The sequence below is a fragment of the Nicotiana sylvestris genome, chromosome 4 (assembly GCF_000393655.2).
Source record: "Nicotiana sylvestris chromosome 4, ASM39365v2, whole genome shotgun sequence".
Classification (NCBI taxonomy): Eukaryota; Viridiplantae; Streptophyta; class Magnoliopsida; order Solanales; family Solanaceae; genus Nicotiana; species Nicotiana sylvestris.
The window spans coordinates 127,120,679-127,145,621 of NC_091060.1; the positions used below are offsets into that span (position 1 = coordinate 127,120,679).

At 39.3% G+C, this 24,943-nt stretch overlaps 1 protein-coding gene across 1 annotated transcript; it reads right to left on the bottom strand.

The window, feature by feature from the left end:
- Nucleotides 1-3,948: 3,948 nt before the first annotated feature.
- On the bottom strand, nt 3,949-16,465 carry LOC138890141 (uncharacterized). Its single transcript, XM_070173503.1, has 4 exons — nt 16,319-16,465; nt 15,932-16,198; nt 15,689-15,784; nt 3,949-4,389 (listed from the first exon to the last, which is right to left on the bottom strand). The coding sequence occupies exons 1-4, from the start codon at nt 16,463-16,465 to the stop codon at nt 3,949-3,951; spliced, it is 951 nt and encodes a 316-aa protein (XP_070029604.1).
- Between the last annotated feature and the right edge of the window lie 8,478 nt (nt 16,466-24,943).

A 24,943-nucleotide genomic window follows, 5' to 3' on the forward strand; every position in this document is an offset into this window, starting at 1 on the left:
CTTATCAAAAAGCAATTCTTATTCCATTCATAACTATACTTCTTCCACGCCTTCTTTTATTACAACTCTTCTTCCTAACATATAATATTTCCAGTTGTGTCCTTCCCTTGTGAGATCTTGTCAAAATAAATATAAATAGTTAAGAGTATAAAAGTCGATTAATATTTCGGGGATATTTTTATCGTTAAACATTTAGTAATTTAACATTCAGGCTTTTATAATAACTAGTCTTAGAGTATGCGCGTTGCACGTGTATTTGATATCACTGAATATAAATTTAGTAAACTTACATAGAGGTTATTTACAAAATTGTCTAACTTATTAAATAAAAACTAAAAAAAAACTGAAAAAATGATGAATGTAATCATATTTACCTACCTCAATAAAAGAAGGTCTCTGCTCTACAAATACTTTATTATTATGAAAGAGATTATATATACTAATAAATGTTATTATTTCCTTTAGCTCAATATTGATGAGTAATATCAGTTAGTCACATATTCCTAATAGATTTATCAACACTATAAGAAACTATAAAATACCATGGCAACAATTTTGGAATATGTTTTTTGACATTGTCTTAAATAAGAATAGCTTGAAATAGCCACTGGGCATAGTCTCTTGTACAATTCTGGTATATGCACGTGTCCAATCTAGGATGAAAAAATAGCTAACATTACAACTTAAATCTTTAAAGTTTTGGATGATCTGAAAATAATTATGAGCTCCTGAGTACAATTTTTGTATAATTTGCTTTAAGTCTTCTTCTATTGGTATTTTGAAGGGGAAGACTTCTAATGTTACCTGGATTATTGTTGTTCCATATGAAATAACAATTCTTAAAATTATAAATTCTTGTGAAATTAACTTACTCGACTTAAAGTTTTATTGGGTTATATTCCTAAATATTAGGAGTTTTTATTTAGTTCAAATAAGAAAAGATTTAATAGTCAAAATTTTAATTAATTTTGACGTCTTAAGTAATAATAAAAATACTAAGTAAACGGTAATCTGACCCAATATGAATTTATTTTAAATGATAAGAATATCAATCAATTTTGCGTTGAAGTTTCGTGCTTTTATAATAGTCTAGATAGATTGACTGAAGAGGACAAAATTAATAGAAAAGTAAAACATTATTTTTCTATATATTTAGTAGTTTTTAATTTTACTCTCACATTATTTACCATATAATAAGAACAAGTTAATATAATTTATTAAAAATTTAAGTGAAGTAAAAATTGTTTTTCAAAAAAAAAAATAATAATAATTATCCATTGATGTTAAATAATTATTTTATTCATCATGAATAAAATCGGAGTACCATTGTTATGTCACTTTCCATAAAGAAACTACTTGTACTAATATTGTTCTACTGTAATATCATCAAATAGTCAAAAGAGCGTCTCCAAAATATTTATGTAAGGTACAAAATCTAATTGAATTTAAAGTCTTATAATTTAGGTATCTATCTTAAATAGGGAAAGATTTAATACTCAAATTTTGACAAAATTTTAGGTCCTAAATATTAGGAAAATAACAAAATGACTATTTTATCTAGTGTGAATTCTATTTTTAAAGGATAAAAAAGACGAACGATATTTTGCTAAGAGCCTTCGTGCTTTTTACCCCATCTCGATGAGTAATTTTGTAAAAATAAAATCACATAATATTATATATGTTAAAAACATGTTTGTATTTGAGTTATAGAGTAAAATTTTAAGCTTACCATATTTATTAATATTGATTCTATATATAGCTAACTCAATAAAACAATAAACTTTGTCACATAAAAGTCCTCATTCATCTTTCAAATATATTTAACTTAAATTTAGTTATTTCCTATGAGCAAAATATAATATTGTTCTATTTCTCTAATCAATACGTAGCATTATATGAATTGTTTCTACTCTTGTTTTCGTCTTGAAGAGCTTTCTTTCTCTATCCATGCACACGCACATACATGTATTATATGCCTAGTATATAGATATCAAGTGCAACAAGTTCTGTATAATAATAACGACATGAAAAATCTCATTTATTAGGTATCTTAACTAAGAGTATACTTCATTATTTTTTTTATAGTACCTATTGTCAATCTAACTCCCTTATGATATCAGTAGGACACAATATATAGTATAAAGACAATTAAACTACATGAAGTTTAACTTCTATCAATTTCACATGATCGATGATTATTTGACTTTATCACAATCCTCATACATAAATTATATTATACCATTAATTATTTGAATTCACGAAATTGAGTTAGCTATTTTCCTATGGTATTCAACTTATTCAAACAGATTTATTTCTCATGTAAATATCTCTTATATTACCTTTCATTCACGAAAGTTCATAAGAAGTGCCTACTTATTTTTATTAAACTATTTAACATTGAAAACTCATGATGAATCCTTGTTTTTGATACTTGGATACGATATTATAGAAGAAAAGGGTAAACCTACTATTAATATAAATTCTTTATGCTCTAAGACAGAGAATCTAAATACCAAAAAAAATAAAGTTGGAAAGCAAATTTAAGTTACGAATGCAATGACCCAAACAACCTAAGCAAAATTTGTAAATAAGTCAAGTTTAGAGCTGGTAAATGGTAATCGTATATAAAACATTGTAACGTACCTTTCAATTTTCAATTATATATCAACAATATATCCTAGTGCATGTGCAGCATTAATTTAACATGCGGCAGTATGGGCAATAAAAGAATCCTAATTACAAGGAAAGAATGAAGAAACAAAGAAAAATCTAAAGAAGCCTAAACCTAAAAGAAACCCACACACGGCAGTAAAGAAACTGAATCCTAGTCAAAGAAAAGCCTAAAGAATCCTAAAGAATTCATAAGGTATTTTCCTAATATTTAGGTTTTAAGTCAACTAAAATTTTGATAATTAAATTTTTTTTCTTATTTGAATTTTAATATTTTCTAATATTTAAGATTGTAAAGTCAACTAAATTTTACTTAATAATTCCTTCCTTACTTGAAATCACACACAAATCCTAGAACGTCCAACAAACTACTTGTTGATACTTTAGGATTCATAAGGTATCAGAAGTGATTTAACTACTTCCTTATTTGTCCGTATTGACAATAATAACTGAATTTCTATAAACAGTTATAATAATGCAAAGATAACTCCTATCAACTCATCGAAGTCATTAAGTAGAGTTCCTCTTCTTTTTTCTATATATTTTTTTTTAGGAATATTAGTTCTAACTTTTTAATAGCCGCCAATGAAGGTTCACCTTTAGCTACTGCTGATATTTGAAAGTCAGGTATAATTTGCAATTGTTAAGAGAGCTCTAGCTATAGCGGTATACATAGGAGTTAGGAAAAAGATAGAGGTGGAGCAGAAGAACATTACTTCATTTCTGAATATTGAAAATGTACGGTCTACCTATTTACAAAACACTACTACTATTAGTACGATTTAACCGCTAACTACTTGTATTAGTCCACTAATTAGTTATAACTAATCACTAACTAACTCTACACTTAAATATGTGGAACTCACATTCCTCAACACTCCCCCTCAAGCTGATGGATGTTATACATTCTTCATTCCCAGCTTGCTCCGTAAGTACTCACGTTATTTCTTTGCACAATGCCTTAGTTAGTAAATCTGCAATTTGTTCTGTTGTCCCAACATGCTACGTTTGAATTAGTCCTTGCACCAATTTCTCCCTTACAAAATGACAATCAATATCTATATGCTTAGTCCTCTCGTGAAAGATAGGATGTGCAGCAATTTGAATAACTGCTTTGCTATCACAGTGCAAAGACACAGGTAATTTGATATCCTCGCTTAGTTCTCTGAATAGTCCAACTAGCCATACAATCTCAGCAACTGTGGTTGCCATACTTTGAAATTCTGCTTTCGCTGAGCTTCTAGACACTATTCCTTGTTTTTTTTAATTTTCAGGAAATTAGTGCACCACCAACTTTACCACATATCCAGAAACTGATCTTCTAGACTCCACACGTGCTCCCCAATCAGAATCATAATATGCTACAAGTTGATTGCAGCTACCAGTAGGCATAAAAAGTCCAAGTCCTGGTGTAGACTTAACGTACCTTACCACTCTCTTTGCAGCTTCCATATGAGAGAGTTTGGGTGCATGCATATATTGACTGAGTAAATGTACTACAAAGGCTATGTCTGGCCTTGCCATAGTTAGGTACAGTAATCTACCTATCAATCTCTGATAGATGCCTTTATCTTCAAGTAATATATCTTCAGATGCATTCTTACTTACTTCCTGATCAAACTCAACAGAACTGAGTTTATGATTGAACTCAAGGGGTGTACAGACTGGTTTTCCACCTGCTAGACCAAGTTCATAAACCAGTTCCAAGGCATACTTTCTCTAACACATCAAGATACCCTTTTGAGACCTTGAGAATTCAATTCCAAGAAAATATTTCAATTCTCCCAAATCCTTCATCTTGAATATTCCCTGTAACTCTTTTCTGACTTGTCTAATAAAGTGTAGACTGTTGCCTGTGATCAACAAGTCATCCACATATACTAGTACTATCACCAGTTCTGTTCCTGTCTTTTTAGTAAAGAGAGAGTAATCATAACGGCTTTGCACAAACTTTATATCTAGGAGTGCTTCAGTCAGTTTGAGATTTCATTGTGTGAGTGCTTGCTTCAGCCCATACAAGGACTTATGTAATTTATACATTTTCTGATAAGTAAGTCATCCACATATACTAGTACAATCACCAATTTGTTCCTGGATTTTTAGTAAAGAGAGAGTAATCGTAATGGGTTTGCACAAACTTCATATCTAGGAGTGCTTCGGTCAGTTTAAGATTCCATTGTTTGGGTGCTTGCTTCAGCCCTGTGACGACCCGGCCAGCCGTCTCATGAGTTACCACTCCATTTTCTCCATTTCTATTTTTTTATGCTTTGTTATCCGTGTTATGAGGTATCGGGTTGGTCGGATCAAATCCGGAATGATTTTGGCGAGGTTTGAGACACTTAGTCTCTTTTAAAGAAGTTTAAGTTGGAAAAGTCAACTGGATATTGACTTATGTGTTAGAGGGCTCGGATGTGAGTTCCGATGGTTCGGTTAGCTTCAGGAGGTGATTTGGGACTTAGTAGTGCGATCGAAATGGGTTTTGGAGGTCCGGAGTAGATTTAGGCTTGAATTAGCGAAGTTGCTATTTTGGCGATTTCTGGTTGGTAGGCGAGATTTTGATATAGGGGTCAGAATGGAATTCCAAGAGTTGTAGTAGTTCCGTTGTGTCATTTGGGATGCGTGTGCAAAATATTAGGTTATTCGGACATGGTTTGGTTGGGTTTTTAATCAAAAGCAGAATTCGAAAGATTTTGGAAAGTTTGGCTTGAATCCGATGTGTTTTGGTTGATTTGATGGTGTTTGAGGTATTTTGATGACTGGAACAAGTTTGAATAATGTATTAGGATATGTTTGTGGTTTTGGTTGAGGTCCCGGGGGCCTCGGGGTGATTTCGGAAGGTTAACGGGAAGTTTGGATTGTTGTTACAGCTGTTGAATTTGCTGCTTCTGGTATTTTCGCACCTGCGGATTGGGGACCGCAAGTGCGGCACCGCATATGCAAGAGAGGAGCTGCAGAAGAGGGTTATGGAAGAATGTCAGGAACCGCAGAAGCGGTTAGGATGGACGCATCCGCGGAGTCGCGATACGGACGGTTTATCGCAGATGCGATTTTGGGCTGGTAAGTAATTTCCGGAGAAGCGGAGGAATGACCGCAAATGCGGTACCGCAGAAGCGGGTATGGGATCACATATGTGAAAAGGTATGGGCAGAAGGTATAAATTACCTTCTTCGCGAAATTTTGATAAGTTTATCATTTTTGAAGCCGGGAAAGAGGCTAAGGCATAGGATTTCAAGAGGAATCAAAAGATATCAGTTGGGTAAGTTCCCTAAGCTTAATTACTTGAGTTTAAAATTGTTTTTCCATTGCTTAATCATGGTTTTTGTGGAGATTAAGGTAGAAAAAATTGGGGATTAGGGCTTGAGTTTAAGAGGCCTTTAATTAGGGATTTGAAGGACCATTTGGGGTCGGATTTGAGAACTTTTGATATGTACGAACTCGTGGGGAGATAAGAAATCTATTGATGTAAAAATTATCTAATTCTGAGATGTGGGACCAGAGGTCGGGTTTTGGTAATTTCGGGATTGTACCCTTTATTGATTGTTTTCGCTTGGGCTTCGTTCCCTTAGCATATTTTGACGTCCTCGTTCTGTTTTTGGATAGATTCGACGTGAGTGGAGGCCGATTCGAGGGGAAAGGCGTCGCGAGCTAGAGACTTAGTCGGTTCGAGGCGAGTAATGATTGTAAATGATGTTCTGAGGGTTTGAACCCCGGATTGCACATCGTAGTGCTATATTGAGGTGAGACACACGCTTGATGACGAGCGTGGGGTCGTGCACTATTGGGGATTGTGACTTGGTCCGTCCCGATTGATGATTTTACCGCATATTTGACTGAAATATATTTTTTATCATCATTATTTGGGTTGAATGCCATATTTGGGGCCTTGTGCCAACTATTTGAACCTTTCGGAGATTTTTACTGGTATTTCCTCACTGTTTTGACTTTATACTTGAACTCAGTCATGTTATATTTCACTGTTTTTCATACTCAGCCATGTTTACTCTGTTTTAACACTTACATGATCTTTTAAATGATATTTTGGGCTGAGAAACATGTTTTACTACTGCCCTAGTGGCTTGTTAGGATTTTTGACTGAATAAGGCCGAGGGCCTATGTTGTGAGGAAACATTTGATACTGATTATGAGGCTGAGTGCCTGAGATATGTACGCCACGAGGTGGCTTGATTGATATGAGGCCGAGGGCCTAGTGATGATGCCACGAGGTGGCTTGATATTGCGCTTGGGCCGTAAAGGGCCCCTCCAGGAGTCTGTACACCCCCAGTGAGCGCGGGTACCCATTATGATGTGAGATTGAGCCCGAGGGGCTGGTATTATGATCTAAGATTTGAGCCCGAGGGGTTGGTACTGTTCTGAAGTGTTTCCCGAGGGACGGATTTATTGATATTGTGCCCGATGGGCGAGCCTTTATGCGTTTGCTTTTCATAATTGACTGTCATTTACCTGCTTAATCATTTGGAAAAAAAGCTTTTCATGAAACTACATTTGAGATAAAGAATTTTACCTATCTTTCACTAATTTACTAGTTTTACTTGGTTTTACTGCTTCATTATAGAATGCTTTGTGCCTTACGTGATTTCTTGCTTTCAGTCTTTATTTACATTTGTTACTCACTGAGTTGGAGTACTCACTTTAATCCCTGCATCCTGTGTGTAGATTCAGGTGTTGCTGATCCTGCCAGTGTGAGTTGAGAGCTCCCAGCGGACATTCGGAGTTCACGAGGTAGCTGCTTGACGTCCGCAGTCCCATATTTCTCCCTCTTTGTCATTTCTATCTCTATATCAGATAGTTTGTAATAGTTTATAGACTTCTCAGACTGGTATTAGAACTTGTAGATGCTCATGACTAGTGACACCCCGGTTTCGGGTTGTGTTGGGTTGTTCTTCCGTGTATTTATGATATAATCTGCTACATTGGATTATTTATCATGTTTCGACTGTTTCTAAATGCTTAATTGTTAATAAAATTAGAAAATGGGAAGTGTCGGCTGGCCTTGTCTTCACAAGAGGCTCCATCATGACTGGGTCTGGGTTTAGGGTCATGACAAGTTGGTATCAGAGCCTAGGTTACATACGTCTCACGAATCATGAGCAGGTTTAGTAGAGTCTCGCGGATCTGTACAGAGATGTCTATATTTATCCTCGAGAGGCTGCAGAACCTTTAGGAAAAATTTCATATTCTTCAAATTCTTTTCGTGCGAACTTGTTTATCCAAGTACTAAACTTCTGTTATTCTATTCTCTCACAGATGGTGAGAACACGTGCTACCGGACAGGATGGACGACCACTAGTGCCACCAGCTGTGGCTACCATAGGCCGAGGATGCAGTCGTGGTCGTGGTAGAGGCAGGGCAGCGAGGGCAGCACCTGTAGATCCACCAGCTGCCCAGTGCAGGACCAGGTCCTAGCTATGGACGCTCCAGCAGCACCAGCTCCGGCACCAGTTGTGCCCATTGTGATTTCGGGTCTTTAGGAGGCCTTGGCTCAGATCTTATCAGTTTGTACTGGCCTAGCTCAGGCAGTTTCAGCCACTACAGCCGCAGCTACTTCGTAGGCCGGGGGAGGTAATCAGACTCCCACTGCTCGCACACCTGAGCAGGTCATGCAGGGACTCCAAACGCCGGGGGAACATCCAGAGGATGCTTTGTACTGCATCAGAGGATGCTTTGTACTGCAGGTATTTTGGAGACCAGCAGGGTCTCTTTTACTATCTATTAGTTTTCAGGAGTTGCTATCACTTGGTGGGAGGATTTTGAGAGGCGTAGGCCTGTTGGTGCAGCACCCCTTTCCTGGCAGTAGTTCTCCATTCTTTTTATGGAGAAGTATGTGCCGCAGTATCGCAGAGAGGAGCTGCATAGCGAGTTTGAGTGGTTGCGTCAGGGGGAGATGATCGTGTCACAGTATGAGTTGAGGTTCTCTATGTTGGCTCACCATGCCATCTGGTTGGTTCCGACAGATTGGGAGAGGATTAAGAGGTTTGTTGATGGTCTCACTTATCAGCTCCGTATTCTCATAACCAAGGAGAGGGTATCTGGTGCTACGTTCGAGAAGTTTGTAGATATCTCCCGTGATATTGAGTCTGTTCGTCGCCAGGAGCGAGAGGAGAGGGAGGCCAAGAGGCCTCAAGGATCTGGTAGACTATAGTGGTGCTCCTTCGAGAGGTCAGTTTCAGCATGGCAGAGCCCGTCCATTCAGGTCTGCTCATCCATCTCGCCTAGGGTATCGTGGGGCGTCTTCAGGTCATGGTTATCATAGTTCTCAGTAGGGCCAGTCATCACTTAGTGCCCTTCCAGCTCAGAGTTCATCCCGTGCTCCATCAGCTCAGGGCTCTTCTATGCTGAGTGCATCTGCTAGTCACTCCGGTGTGAGGGGTTCCCTTCAGTCCCCTTCTCTAGCAACTGGGAGTTGTTATGAGTGTGGTGAGATAGGTCATATGTGGAGGCAGTGCCCTCGTCGTCTTGCGAGCTCATCTCAGTAGAGGGTTCAGTCATCGGATTCAGCGCCAGTTACTTCACCACCACCCGCCCAGCCAGCTAGGGATGGAGGTCAGTTAGTTAGGGGTCACCCCAGAGGGGAAGGTCGATTAGGTGGCGGTCAGGCTCGTTTCTATGCACTTCCAGGCAGACCCGATGCTATTGCTTCTGATGTCGTTATTATAGGTATTGTTTCAGTCTGCCACAGATATGCCTCTGTATTATTTGATCCAGTTTCCACCTTTTCTTATGTGTCATCATACTTTACTCATTATTTGGGTACGCCCCGTGAGCTTCTTGCTTCACCTGTTCATGTATCTACCTTGGTGGGCGATACTGTTGTTGTAGACCGTGTACCGATCATGTGTGGTGACTATTGGGGGTCTGGAGACCCGTGTGGATCTTTTATTATTGTGTATGGTGGATTTCTATATCATTTTGGGCATGTATTGGCTATCTCCATGTCGTGCTATTCTGGACTGTTATGCTAAGACAATCACATTGGCTATACCGGGTATGCCACGGATTGAGTGGCGAGGTGTGACTGATTATGTCCCCAGTAGAGTGATCTCATTATTGAAAGCCCAGTGTATGGTTGGGAAGGGTTGTCTTTTGTATCTAGCTTTTTTGAGGGATGTCGGAGCTGAGACTCCTAGTATTGATTCTGTCCCAGTTGTGAGGGATTTTCTTGATGTGTTTCCTACAGACCTATCGATCATGCCACCGGACAGGGATATTGATTTTGGTATTGACCTGGTGCCGGACACTCAGCCCATTTCTATTCCGCCGTATCGTATGGCACCAGCAGAGTTGAAGGAATTAAAAGAACAGCTTTAGGAACTCCTTGATAAAGGGTTCATTCGGCCTAGTATGTCACCTTGGGGTGCGCCTGTTCTATTTGTGAAGAAGAAGGATGGCACTATGAGAATATGCATTGATTATAGGCAATTGAACAAAGTAACAATTAAAAACAAGTATCCTTTGCCTCACATTGATGATTTATTCGACTAGCTTCAGGGAGCGAAATTGTACTCCAAGATTGATCTCCGTTCAGGTTATCACCAGTTGAAGATCGGGGACTCAGATATTCTTAAGACAGCTTTCAAGACCCGATATGGTCATTATGAGTTCTTGGTGATGTCTTTTGGGCTGACCAATGCCCCAACAACGTTCATGCATTTGATGAATAGTGTGTTCCGGCCTTATCTTGACTCATTTGTCATAGTCTTCATTGATGAAATTCTGGTATATTCGCGTAGTCAGGAGGAGCACGCGGAGCATTTGAGAGTTGTGTTACAGAGATTGAGGGAGGAGAATCTTATGCAAAATTCTCCAAGTGTGAGTTTTGGCTCAGTTCAATGGCTTTCTTGGGGAACGTGGTGTCCAGCGAGGGTATTCAGGTTGATCCGAAGAAGATAGAGGTGGTTCAGAGTTGGCCTAGACCATCCTCAGCCACAGAGATTCACAACTTTCTTGGTTTGGCGGGTTATTATCGCCATTTTATTCAGGGTTCTCATCTATCGCATCGCCCTTGACCAAGTTGACTCAGAAGGGTGTTTCATTTGTATGGCCGGACGAGTGTGAGGAGAGCTTTCAGAAGCTCAAGACAGCTTTGACCACAACTCCAGTGTTAGTTTTGCCATCAACTTCAGGTTCATATACCGTGTATTGTGATGCTTCAAGAGTTGGTATTGGTTGTGTGTTGATGCAGGAGGGTAGAGTTATTGCTTATGCTTCTCGTTAGTTGAAGCCCCATGAGATGAACTACCCCGTTCATGATTTGGAGTTGGCTGCCATAGTGCACGCGTTGAAAATTTGGAGGCATTACTTTTATGGTGTGTCTTGTGAGGTGTTTACTGATCATCATAGCCTCCAGCACATGTTCAAGTAGAAGGATCTCAATTTGAGGCAGCGAAGGTGGTTGGAGTTGTTTAAGGATTATGATATCACTATATTGTACCATCCGGGAAAGGCCAATGTGGTGGCCGATGCTTTGAGCCGAAAGGCAATGAGTATGGGGAGTTTTGCATATGTCCCAGTTAGGGAGAAACCTCTTGCAGTTGACATTCAGGCTTTGGCCAATCGGTTCGTGAGGTTAGATATTTCGGAGCCTAGTCGGGTATTGGCTTGTGTGGTTTCTTGGTCTTCCTTATATGATCGCATCAGGGAGCGCCAATATGATGATCCGCATTTGCTTGTCCTTAGGGATAGAGTTTAGCATGATGATGCTAGAGATGTGATCATTGGTGATGATGGGATGTTGAGGATGCATGGCCGGATTTGTGTGCCCAATGTGGATGGGCTTCGGGAGTTGATTCTGGAGGAGGCCCATAACTTGCGGTATTCTATTTATCCAGGTGCCGTGAAGATGTATCAAGATTTGAGGCAGCATTATTGGTGGCAGAGAATGAAGAAAGACATTATGGGATTTGTAGCTCCGTGTCTCAATTGTCAGCAGGTGAAATATGAGCATCAAAGACCGGGTGGCTTGCTTCAGCAGATGGATATTCCCTAGTGGAAGTGGGAGAGGATCACTATGGACTTTGTTGTTGGACTTCCACGGGCTTTGAGGAAGTTCGATGCTATTTGGGTGATTGTGGATCGGCTGACCAAGTCCGCGCACTTCATCCCTATGTGTACTACCTATTCTTCAGAGCGGTTGGCAAAGATATATATCTGGGAGATTGTTCGTTTGCATGGTGTCCCAGTTTCCATCATTTCAGATAGGGGCACTTAGTTTACTTCGCAATTTTGGAGGTCTGTACAGTGAGAGTTAGGTACTCAGGTTGAGTTGAGCACAACTTTTCACCCTCAGACGGACGGGCAGTCCGAGCGCACTATTCAGATATTGGAGGACATGTTGCGTGCTTGCGTCATTGAGTTCGAAGGGTCATGGGATTAGTTTCTACCACTCGCAGAGTTTGCTTATAACAACAACTACCAATCGAGTATTTAGATGGCTCGATATGAGGCTTTGTATGGGAGGCGGTATAGATCTCCAGTTGGTTGGTTCGAGCCCAGTGAGGCTAGGCTATTGGGGACAGACTTGGTGCAGGATGCCTTAGAAAAGGTGAAGGTGATTCAGTAGAGGCTTCGTATAGCGCAACCGAGACAAAAGAGTTATGTTGACAGGAAGGTTCGAGATGTGTCTTACATGGTTGGTAAGAAGGTTCTGTTGTAGGTTTCACTTATGAAGGGTGTTATGAGATTTGGGAAGCAAGGGAAATTGAGTCCGCGGTTCATTGGGCCTTTTGAGGTGCTTCGGAGGATTGGGGAGGTGGCTTATGAGCTTGCTTTGCCACCCAGCTTGTCGAATGTGCATCCAATATTTCATGTTTCTATGCTCCGGAAGTACATTGGGGATCCTTCTCATGTTCTGGATTTCAGCACGGTTCGGTTGGATGATGATTTGACATATAATGTGGAGCCAGTAGCTATTTTGGGTCGCCAGGTTCGAAAGTTGAGGTCAAAGGATATATCTTTAGTGAAAGTGCAGTGGAGAGGTCGGCCCATGGAGGAGGCTACCTGGGAGACCGAGCGGGAGATGTAGAGCAGATATCCTCACCTATTTGAGTCTTTAGGTATGTTTCTTGATTCGTTCACGAACAAACGTTTGTTTGAGTTGGGGAGGATGTGACGACCCGGACAGTCGTCTCATTAGTCACCGCTCCATTTTACCCATTTCTATTTCTTTATGCTTTGTTATCCGTGTTATGTGGTATCGTGTTGGTCGGATCGAATCCGGAATGATTTTGGCAAGGTTTGAGACACTTAGTCTCTTTTAAGGAAGTTTAAGTTGGAAAAGACAACCGGATATTGATTTATGTGTTAGAGGGCTCGGATGTGTGTTCTGATGGTTCGGTTAGCTTTGGGAGGTGATTTGGGAGTTAGGAATGCTATCGGAATGGGTTTTGGAGGTCCAGAGTAGATTTTGGCTTGAATTGACGAAGTTGCTATTTTGGCGATTTCTAGTTGGTAGGCGAGATTTTGATATAGGGGTCGGAATGGAATTCTGAGAGTTTCTATAGTTCCGTTGTGTCATTTGGGATGTGTGCGCAAAATTTCAGGTCATTCGGACGTGGTTTGGTTGGGTTTTTGATCAAAAGAGGAATTCTGAAGATTTTGGAAAGTTTGGCTTAAATACGATGTGTTTTGGGTGATTTGATGTTGTTTGAGGTGTTTTGATAATTGGAACAAGTTTAAATAAGGTATTAGGATATGTTTGTGCTTTTGGTTGAGGTCCCGGGGGGCCTCGAGGTGATTTCGGAAGGTTAACGAGAAGTTTGGATTGTTGTTGCAGCTGTTGAATTTGCTGCTTATTTTCCCACCTGCGGATTGGGGACCGCAAGTGCGGCGCCGCATATGCGAGAGAGGAGCCGCATAAGTGGGTTATGGAAGAATGTCAGGAATGGAAGAAACGGTTGGGATGGATGCATCTGCGGAGTCGCAAATAAGGATGGCTTATCGCATATGCGATTTTGGGCTGGTAAGTAATTTCCGCAGAAGCGGAGGAATGACCGCAAATGCGGTACCGCAGAAGCGAGTATGGGACCGCAGATGCGAAAAGGTCTGGGCAGAAGGTATAAATTGTCTTCTTCGCGAAAGTTTGCTAAGTTTATCATTTTTGAAGACAGGAAAGAGGCTAAGGCATAGGATTTCAAGAGGAATCATAGGATATCAGTTGCGTAAGTTCCTTAAGCTTAATTACTTGGGTTTAAGATCGTTTTTCCATTGTTTAATCAAGGTTTTAGTGGAGATTAGGGAAGAAAAATTTGGGGATTAGGGCTTGAGTTTAAGAGGCCTTTAATTGGGGATTTGAAGGACCATTTGGGGTCGGATTTGAGAACTTTTGATATGTATGAACTGGTGGGGAGATAAGGAATCTATTGATATAAAAATTATCAAATTCCAAGACGTGGGCCCGGGGCTCGGGTTTTGGTAATTTCGGGATTTGTACCCTTTATTGATTGTTTTCGCTTGGGCTTCGTTCCCTTAGCATATTTTGACGTCCTCGTTCTGTTTTTGGATAGATTCGACGCGAGTGGAGGCTGATTCGAGGGGCAAAGGTGTCGCGAGCTAGAGACTTAGCTGGTTTGAGGTGAGTAATGATTGTAAATGATGTTCTAAGGGTTTGAAACCCCAGATTGCACATCGTAGTGCTATATTGAGGTGAGGCACACGCTTGATGACGAGCATGGGGTCGTGCACTGTTGGGGATTGTGACTTGGTCCGTCCCGATTGATGATTTTACTGCGTATTTGACTGAAATCTATTTTTTATCATCATTATTTGGGTTGAATGCTATATTTGGGGTCTTTTGCCAACTATTTGAACCCTTCGGGGATTTTTACTGGTATTTCCTCACGGTTTTGACTTTATACTTGAACTCAATCATGTTATATTTCACTGTTTTTCATACTCAGCCATGTTTACTCTGTTTTAACACTTAAATGATCTTTTAAATGATATTTTGGGCTGAGAAACATGTTTTACTACTGCCCGAGTGGCCTGTTAGGATTTTTGACTGAGTAAGGCTGAAGGCCTATGTTGTGAGGAAATATTTGATACTGAGTATGAGACCGAGGGCCTGAGATATGTACGTCACGAGGTGGATTGATTGATACGAGGCCGAGGGCCTAGTGATGATGCCACGAGGTGGCTTGCTATTGCGCTTGGGCCGTAAGGGGCCCCTCTAGGAGTCTGTACACCCCCAGTGAGTGCGGATACCCATTGTGATGTGAGATTGAGCCTGAGGGGCTGGTATTATGATCTAAGATTTGAGCCCGAGGGGCTGGTACTGTTCTGAAGTGTTTCCCGAGGGACGGATTTATTGATATTGTGCCCGATGGGCGAGCCTTTATGTGTTTGCTTTTCATAATTGACTGTCATTTACCTACTTAATCATTTGGAAAAAAAGCTTTTCATGAAACTACATTTGAGATAAAGAATTTTACCTATCTTTCACTAATTTACTAGTTTTACTTGGTTTTACTGCTTCATTATAGAATGCTTTGTGCCTTACGTGATTTCTTGCTTTCAGTCTTTATTTACATTTGTTACTCACTGAGTTGGAGTACTCACTTTACTCTCTGCACCCTGTGTGCAGATTCAGGCATTGCTGATCCTGCCAGTGTGAGTTGAGAGCTCCCGACGGACATTCGGAGTTCACGAGGTAGCTGCTTGACGTCTGCGGTCTTGTGTTTCTCCCTCTTTGTCATTTCTATCTCTATATCATACAGTTTGTAATAGTTTATAGACTTCTCAGACTGGTATTAGAACTTATAGATGCTCATGACTAGTGACACCCCGATTTCGGACTGTGTTGGGTTGTTCTTCCACATATTTATGATATTATCTGCTATTTTGGATTATGTTATCATGTTTTGACTGTTTCTAAATGCTTAATTGTTAATAAAATTGGAAAATGGGAAGTGTCGGCTGGCCTTGTCTTCACGAGAGACGCCATCACAACCGGGTCCGGGTTTAGGGTCGTGACAAGCCCATACAAGAACTTGTGTAATTTGCACACTTTCTGATACTCCCCTGGCTTGAAAAGCCATATGGAATGTGGCATGTAAACTTCCTCTACCATTTCACCCTGCAAGAATGCATTATGCACATCTATCTGTAATACATACCAACTAGCAGTAGATAAGGCAACTACAGCTCTCACAATAACCATTTTGGCTACTAGTGAGAATGTTTCTGTGTAGTCTAGGTCTTATTGTTGGCTGTAGCCTTTGGCTACTAATCTGGCCTTGTATCTTTACACCTTACCATTGGATTTATACTTGACTTTGAAAATCCCTTTACACCCAATAAGAACTTTGTCTGGTAGCAAGTCTATTATAGACCATATGTTGATTTCTTCCAAAGCTGAGATCTCAGCTTGCGTAGCTTCCACCCACTTAGGATCAGCACTAGCTTTGCTGAAGGAATTAGGTTCAATAATGGCATAATAAGTAGCTAAAGAGGCTAGATAAGCAGGAGAGAATTGATCGTAAGCCACATATTGTGAGATTGGATTTGAACACGTTGCCTTCTAAGGTTGAACCACATAATTAGTTAGCCACACATGAGGTTTAGAAGGTCTTGAGGATCTCCTAAGAGTTTCAAGAGGAGTTGAATGATCAGTGGGAATCTCTGCAGGCTCAGATACTGAGGGATCATCACTAACAGGTGTAAGAGGAGGTGACTGAGTGATATGAGAAATGGTATTAGAAGATAATTGTTGAGAACTATTATAGGTGGGAGAGGAGTCTGTGAACTCAAGAACAGGAAATAGATAAGGAACACCAGACCTCATATTTTTAAAAGGAAAGATATCTTCCTTGAACACAATATCTCTGCTCACAAATAAACTTTTGGAGTGAAGGTCATATAACACATAGCCCTTTGAAAACTTCTGGGACTGCTCTAGGACTAAACTTGTCTACCTTCTATACTTTAGTGACATAACATAAGCTCCCAAATACTCTAAGGTGTTTAATAGATGGAACCTTATGATATAATGCCTCAAAGTGTGTCTTTCCTTGAAGAAGAGCAGTAGGTAGCCTGCTCATTAGGTATACTTCAGTGGACATACATTCTCCCAAAAAATGCAAAGGTATATAGGCTTGAAATCTCAGTGCTCTAGCCATATCCAGAATTAATCTGTGCCTTATCTTAATAGCTCCATTCTGTTGAGAAGTGTACACACATGAACTTTGATGAAGAATTCCAAGATTTGGCAATAAGGAGGTCACTTGCTCATTCATAAACTCAGTTCAATTTGCTGTTCTAAGACATTTAACAGAGGTCCTGAACTGATTTGTAACCATTGCAAGGAAATTTTTCAATGCCACAATAGTATCAGCTTTAGTGGTTAGAAGAAAGATCCAAATGTACTTTGAGTAATCATCAACAAGGGTCAAGAAATATCTTTTGTTGTCATGGGTAGGGATCCTATAAGGACCCCAAACATCTGCATGCACAAGATCAAAGACAGAAGTAGAGGATGAAGAGCTAAGATGAAAAGGAAGTCTGGAATGCTTTGCAATTGGACATACAGTACAATGATCACTAGTAAGATGCACATCACTTAAGCTATGTATTTTCTGTACTACCTTTAGAGGAGCATGTCCTAATCTTTTATCCCACAGATCAAACTTATTGTAAGATTGTGTGCTGCTTTCAATAGTCTTACTGACACACTTATTTGTACTACTAACAGTGGTATTTACAGTTGGTAGTAAATGTTGCTCAGAAAATTGCTTGTCTTCAGCCTTGAGATTGTAGAGGCCAAGTTCTTCTTTATCAATCCCCAGGACCTTCCCACTGAAGAGTTCCTAAAAGACACAGAAACCATGGAAGAATTCCACCATACACTTTAGTTCTTTTGTGATCTTAGAGACTAAGAGTAGATTATACTTGAATTCTGGAATATGCAATATGTTCTGAACCTTCTTATCTTTAAAAAGGGAACAAATCCCAGTGTGTGTAATAACAACCTTCTCACCAGTAGGGAGATATACTTTGTTTTTATCTATTTCTGATAATTCTTTATAGGAATCCAATAGATTTAAACTTTTCACCATGTGGTTAGAAGCTCTTGTATCTTTTCAATATGGCCAAGCTCTTGTTATTCCTGTAGTTGCTGAATTAGCTACAGGTTCAATATCTTTGCCTTTGTTCAACATCTGCTGGTACTTTTCTGGAGTAAAGAACTGAGCTGGAGAACTGAGAGTAGAGCTTCCCAAGGCATTGTTTTGAGCTTTTAAAGGTTGATTGCCTTAATTGCTTACATTGTTGGACTAAGCAATGAAGTTACCTCCTCTATTCTTGGTTTTGAAGTCAGTTGGATATCCATGTAGTTTTGTCAAGACCCAAACCGAGGGGCCGCAACGGGTACCCGGCACCTTACTCAAGCAAGTACCTGTCGTGCCCCCTTTTCCCTCCGCAAAAATCGGGTTTATGACATTTTGGTATGGGACAACTCTTTCCTTCTAGGAAAGGGATTTTCAATTTTGAAGAGTCGCCACTTAATGATTTTAAGGTGCGTTAGGGCACCTACAAGGTTCATTTCTAACTATGTTTGATTACCAGAGATATGGTAAAGGCTTGAAATTATCCCAAGGGGAAGGTTTTAGGCACCCCTCAGGATCCACTAGTGTGGTTTCTGGCCAGATAATTTTTTGTGCATTTGTATAATTAGCAAATAAACAAGTATGGCTCAAATAATAGGGTATTTAAGTTTAAATACACAAACGTAAGAAAACAATTAGTGAAAAGCGAAATTTTGAAAAGAGTTACAATCTAAAGCATACTTATGAATGTAAAGGGGTGTCCTAGGTTTGTTTGTAATATGGATTACATCAATGAAATACCCGGTATGACACTCCTCAAAAAAGGGGATACACGTGGTATTAGCGCACCGGTCATCATATCCATATCTACCCTTTCCCGCCCGTGAAGCTAATTAAAACGAGGGTTGTTCTCGACCCATATTGCATGCTGTTACCCGTCCCTTCCTATTAGTCCTAGAGGAATTTAGGACTCCTATCCTATAAGAAGGAGGTTCTAGGCAGACCCTCAGGATTAAAGGGACAAAATAATAAGGCGACATACAAAACAAGTAGGACTGCATTTAAAGGGAAAAACACAAAAACAGGTAGAAGGCTCAGATATACCTCCACAAATAATGCACATAGACAGCATGACCCATATACAATTAAGGTCAATATTTGAATTCTAAAGCATGGTATCTAAGTGATAACAACAGAACCAGATTTATTACATGACTCAGAAAATAAGTCTGAATCAGGCTTGCCTACTGATTTTAACAGTTGATAATTAAATAAAGGCGGTTCTAATTTTATTTAATTTATTACCTAAGGTTTGCCTAGGCGTAAAGAAATATGCAGTAGTTATTCAGAATTATTGAGAGACGGTTTGGAAATTATTTTACGCTAAGAGCATGCTATTCTAGTCAAATGCAGAGATTATTACCAGTTATTTTAAACGGGATAATCAAGTGTGAAGCTGTTTTTACCTCTTTTATAATCAGCAATTCACACTAATGTGAATGCAAGTGCAAATAAGATCCTAAAACATGGTACCTAAGGTGCATGTATAAAACTCATGACGCAGAATTCCTAGAGCAGGATTTCTAAATGCATATGGCAGGATTGCAGAATTTCCTAAGAGCAGGATTTCTAAGTGCATATGGCAGGATTGTAGATAATAGTTAAGTGCTAATTATTAGCAGATTTTAACACATGATTTTGAAAGGGTGCACATGCTGAAACAATAATATGATACCTAAAGGCATGATTTCTAATGCATGCATGAGCCCTAAGCATAGTTTCTATTACGCGATTAGGAACATAAACCTAATAACATGTTTTCTGTCCTTAACAACTATAGCATGCATATTTACCCCATTCCTTTTCACTAGCCAACCCTAATGCTTGTTTGCAATAAGTTATTACAGACCAACATTGAAATGAATTATATAATAAAAATAAGAAGTTACACTATAGGAAGCCTAATTAGGACTTCCTCTCTGAGTTATGTAATAAACCACCTCAAGTGCCAATGTCATTCCATAGCCCTTCTCATATCTAGGTATGTCAGAGTTCCCTAAGGACCTCAAGGGATCCCGAGTAGTGCTCACACCCAGATTTCATAACCAAAACAGAGTGAGTGTAATGTGGAAGGGTCAGCTTTTATGTGTCCAGGTTCAGAGGGAGCTTAAGGGTCCAAAAGCAAGACTCACACAAAAGGGGCAAAACCTAGTGGTCTAAGAGTGTATGTGAGAGTGCTTGACATAGATTTAAAGGAGTTGAGTTGGAAAACAGTTTTGAAAATAGTCATGTTTGAAGTGAGTTTGCAAAAGACAACAAAATAGTTTTTGAAAAGGAGGAGGGAATAGGAGCAATAATAACTTGGAATAAGATAACACACAGAACAAATCTAAAGAACAATATCATTCCAGTATTCACAGGCAAGGATGTAAGGGGTTGGGGACATAGAGAAACCTAATAAAAAAATACAAACATGGTTGAGAAGAGATGCATATAGACCAACAAGTGCAAGGAACAAATATGGACTAATTGGCCTTTAGAACACAAGCAATTACTTCAAAGAGTTAACAAGAGAATCATGCTTGAAATTAGAATTGTAGTAAGACATGGAGACAGGGTATGGGAGTTGTGAGCACGTGATTTTTTGCTTCACGAAAACTACTCCAAAAGAAATCAAAAATAAAACAAATTTCATCTGTGTACAATTTTGAGAATTTGCGTGACATTTTGGTAATTATTTTGTCCGTAAATGTTAACCCTTGTTATAGTTAATTGAAAAAACACAAAAAATACATGTTGCATGCATATTTAGGATTTAATTATGCATTTAGGAATTAATTAAACCATCATTTGGCTCTAAAAGGAAAATCACAAAAAATATACCTTTTATTTTATTCGTTGTCATCGTGTGATTTTATTTTAAGGTTTTAATTTGTGTGCTAATTGTTGTAAGTGTTAATTAATATTTGTGTAGTTTTATTTTTTGATTTTACAATTTAATTAGATTGTGTCTAAATTAGAAAATTAAAAGAAGAAAAGAGAAGTAGAAAAATGAAAATTCTGATTGGGCCAAAAATTCAAATAGAAGTCAGGCCCAAATTGATACATAGACCCAGTCCAAACGCCCTTGTGCCCGGTCCATTCCCACGGTCACTGAAACGACGTCGTTTCAGCGGCAATCAATCACAGCCATTGACCCTACGTGATCCAACGGCTTAAAATCCGTCTCCCTTACCCATTCCCTGGCCCGACCCGTTACCCGGTTCGAACTAACCCCCAACTAAACCAAACGACACCGTTCCCCTTAAGTGTATTGATCCGGGCCATTGATCTCATCATATCGAACGGCCCAGGATCAATTCCCTCCCCCATATAAAACCTCAACCTCTCACCCCACGCCCCACCCCAAACCAAACCCCCCCTCTCACTCCTTCGTCTATCTCAAACTCAGAGACCGGTTCCCATGAAAAAAACCTAGACGCCACCCCACCCCTTCGCCTGAAAGCCGGCGGCAACGACACCGCTGGCCATGAAACTAACACCCCTGAACCACCATGACCCACTCTCTCCAAATCCACACTCAGCTTACCTCGAATCTTCCGTGAACGTCTCGAATCTTCATTTTAAGGTTCGAGCAAAAACCTGATCTACACCAACCGAGCCCAAATTCACACCAGTCACTCCCCTGGCCTCACTCGTAACCAAATCGAGCTTGGTTTGGTTCGAATCTAGGTAGAGACCTTCTAGCCCCAAATCGGACCATGTGAACCCTAGAACTCCAAACCATGGGGGTCTGTCCAGTTTAAGAGGAAGAATTAGGGTCTAATAGACCTTAATTGAGGTGTTCTTAGTTGAGGACACTTCAATTAAAGTCCGTTCGACCTCAAAGAGGTCGAGTCCAGTTTGAGCATGGGTCATTTTGTTCTTAAGCTTCTGAGGTAATTTTTTCTTTCCTATTTGTTCCGTTGGTATTTGTTTATATCTGTTTTTTTTGTTTGCTTATTTAAGGTGGTGTTATTAATTTTTTCAATTTTGTCAATTGATCCCTGTGTCTATCAATATGAAATCACCTCTGTACTTGTTCGAGTTTAATTATTTGCTATCGATTGTATGTGTTGTAATTCGCGTAGTCGATTTGATATATGTCGTCTATTAGTTTTAAAGTCATGAATGGTAATAATTTGATCCATCCTGTTTAATTCTGATTAAGCCATTTGTCTGAATTCAGTTGCGAACTGGTTATAGGATGTAGTTTGTTGGATAGTTAGGGTCCAATTGTTAGTTAGCTAAGTTTGAATTGGTTAGAGCTGAAGGGATTAATACAGATTGAAATGGGGGGGGGGTAAGGCAGCAATTCAGGGAATTTTAAGAGTGTATTTTTGGATTTAAAAGAGTCTGAAAATGGCTTAATCTGAATGGCTGTCAATAGGGTATTAAAATACCATTAAACTGATACATTGTTTAAGAATAGTGGGGAACAAGATTTAATGGCATGGGGAGTTTGATTAAAATAAGTTAAAATACCCATAATTTTGATTAAAAAAGGAGAAAAGCATGCGGTATTGGGGCTGTCAGGAATATCATGGGCATTTTCTGATTAGTTTTAGCATGTTTAAGGGGTATGGGCAGAGTTAAGGTATCAAGGAAGCCTGGTGCTTGCCTACTTTGCCTATAAATAGGCTCATTTAGAACAAAAATAGAGGCTGGTTTTTCTGATCCTGAGAAGCCAGAGAAAAACAAGAGTGTTGAAGCTGGAAATTTAACCTAAAACTCTAGAGAAATAGAGGGCATATAGGCTAAGCTTTACATCAAAGAGCTTCAGCTTGTCTTTTCCTTTGAGTGTTTAACAAATCAGAAACTACTGTTTCTTGCATCTGTCTGTGTTCTTTTGGTACTGCTGGATTTTAGCTTGGTATTTCCTAGTTTTCTATTGGTTGAGCACTATTCCATTGGGTTACTGCTTGGTTTGCTGCTTGGTTTTCCTTAAATCTACCATGGGGTGTCTATTACTGGTTATTATTGGCTTCACTGGTTGCTGTTGTGTTGCTGAATCTGCTGTTTTGCTACTACTACTACTGCTGACTTCTTTTCTACTCTGTTTCTGTTCCTCTACCAGGTACACGACTTTAACATGGCTGTTGTAAGTTGAAAATGTGAAGCGTGAATTCATGTGAAAAGTTGAAGTTGAAATGAAAACCAGAAAAGCAATCTGTTTGTTCGAAACTTGTTGTTACTATTTTATTAAGATCCTTAAAGCATTATTGATTCTGTAATTTGTAAAAAATAGTCCCGTCATTTTAGTTGTTTTTAATGGGCTGCAGAAAACTGCTATGCGTTAGATCATATTATTGGAATAATGTAGTTTATCTCGTATTCAATCAGAACTTGACCATGTAATGGATGTTGGATATAACTTCCGATAATTTGTAAAGTAGCACTTGTGGTTTGATCCCCGAAATATCTAGTAGGTTGTTAACTAATCTTGGATTATAGCATGATTGTTTGAGTTCTTGGTCAACTAGATCTGAGCATTAATCTTACCATCAATTGTTACTTTAAAAAAAGGGTACTGCAACATTTTAAGGAAAAAGAAGCATAGTTGTAAGTCTAAGGTTGTTAGTTAAAGTAACAAGTAAGGATAGACAGGCGTGATTTGGTGAGTTAGCGATTTCTTGTGGCTTGAATCATGCCAGGATTCCTGTATGTTTTTACTTTGTAACGATATTTCGGAACTAATCAAATATGCAAAAAATTATTAAAAGGCCCGAACTTTTCAAGCATGTAAACTAATTAGGACTTTGTCTTCTTTCATGTTTAGAGACAAATTTAATAGAAAACCATAGTCACTTTTAGGATTGCCTTTTTAATAATAAGAACGAGATGAGCCTCGCCGAGTAAAACGCAAAGATTGCAGGGCCCTCGCAAATGTATATATATTAATTACTTAGATTCCGGGACGGGCCGTTTAGCAAATTTCACGGCCCTACCAAAAAAATAATGATACGCTAGTCGCTTTAGGCGCGTATTTAATAATGTTATCTTCTTAAACTCGGGTGCACATTTATGTGACCCAAATCCAAATCTTAACGGAGTCGAAATGTATCGCTAATCACGGGTGCATTGATTGTGACGTGGTTCGAGATGCATGTCCATGACGTTGCAAATTCCTTTAAAAAATAATGAATGAAATGAGACTCGACAAACAAGAATACACAAATTGTGGGGCCCTCAACAGATAATTATTCCGAATGCTTAGATTTCGAGACAGGCCGCATGGCGAACTTTACGTTTTTTTCTCAAAATAACAACACGTTAGTCTTTAGGCGCATATTTAATAATGTTATTTTCCTAAATTCGGGTGCACATTTATGTGACCCAAATCCAAATCTCAACGAAGTTGGAACGTATCAAAAATTGCGGGTACATTTATGTGGCGCAATTCGAGATGCATTCTCACGACGTTGCAATTCTTTGAATAAATAATAACAAAGCGGTAAACAGTTAAAATTGGCACGTAGGTTCATAATTGTATAAAATCATATAATCAAGCCAAATATGATAGTTGAGCGACCGTGCTAGAACCACAGAACTCGGGAATGCCTAACACCTTCTCCCGGGTTAACAAAATTCCTTATCTGGGTTTTTGGTGCGCGGACTGTTAAACAGAGTCATTCTTTTCCTCGATTCGGGATTCAACCGGTGACTTGGGACACCATAAATCTCCCAAGTGGCGACTTTGAAACAAATAAACAAATCCCATTTCGATTGTCCTTTAATTGGAAAAACTCCCTTCTAATCCCCTTTGCGGGGTGTAGGTGAAAAAGGAGGTGTGATAGCTCTGGTGACTCTGCTGGGGAGGTGAACCCAGAATCTCTGGTTCAGGGTTCAGAATTCGAGCTTAGATTAATTGTTATATTTGGCTTTATTTATTATTTGATCTTATTACATGTTTTGGCCTAAATGATGCTTTTTACCGCTTTGATAATATTTGAACTGTACATATAAACTGCGCCGAAACCTTCTCTTCTTACCTCCGGGGATGTGCTTACTGGTTGAGACTCCCTATTCTGTTAGTGTCAATACCCTGAAATAAAAGAGGCTCGGAAAGTTTACTGGCTGGCCTTTTGGTTCCCGGAAAGGAGCTCCTTCATCAACTCGAGTTGTCCGCTCGGGTACACTGTCTAGAACATATACCCAGGTTGAACCTAGAATAACTTGAC

What these genes read in the sequence shown, in the direction of transcription:
- LOC138890141 (XM_070173503.1), bottom strand. Translation starts at nt 16,465, where the DNA reads ATGAGGTCTGGTGTTCCTTATCTATTTCCTGTTCTTGAGTTCACAGAC. An exon ending in CTGTTAGTGATGATCCCTCA is followed by an intron (nt 16,199 to 16,318) that starts GTATCTGAGCCT and finishes CAACCTTAGAAG; the next exon opens with GCAACGTGTTCAAATCCAAT. An exon ending in AGTATAAATCCAATGGTAAG is followed by an intron (nt 15,785 to 15,931) that starts GTGTAAAGATAC and finishes TATGTATTACAG; the next exon opens with ATAGATGTGCATAATGCATT.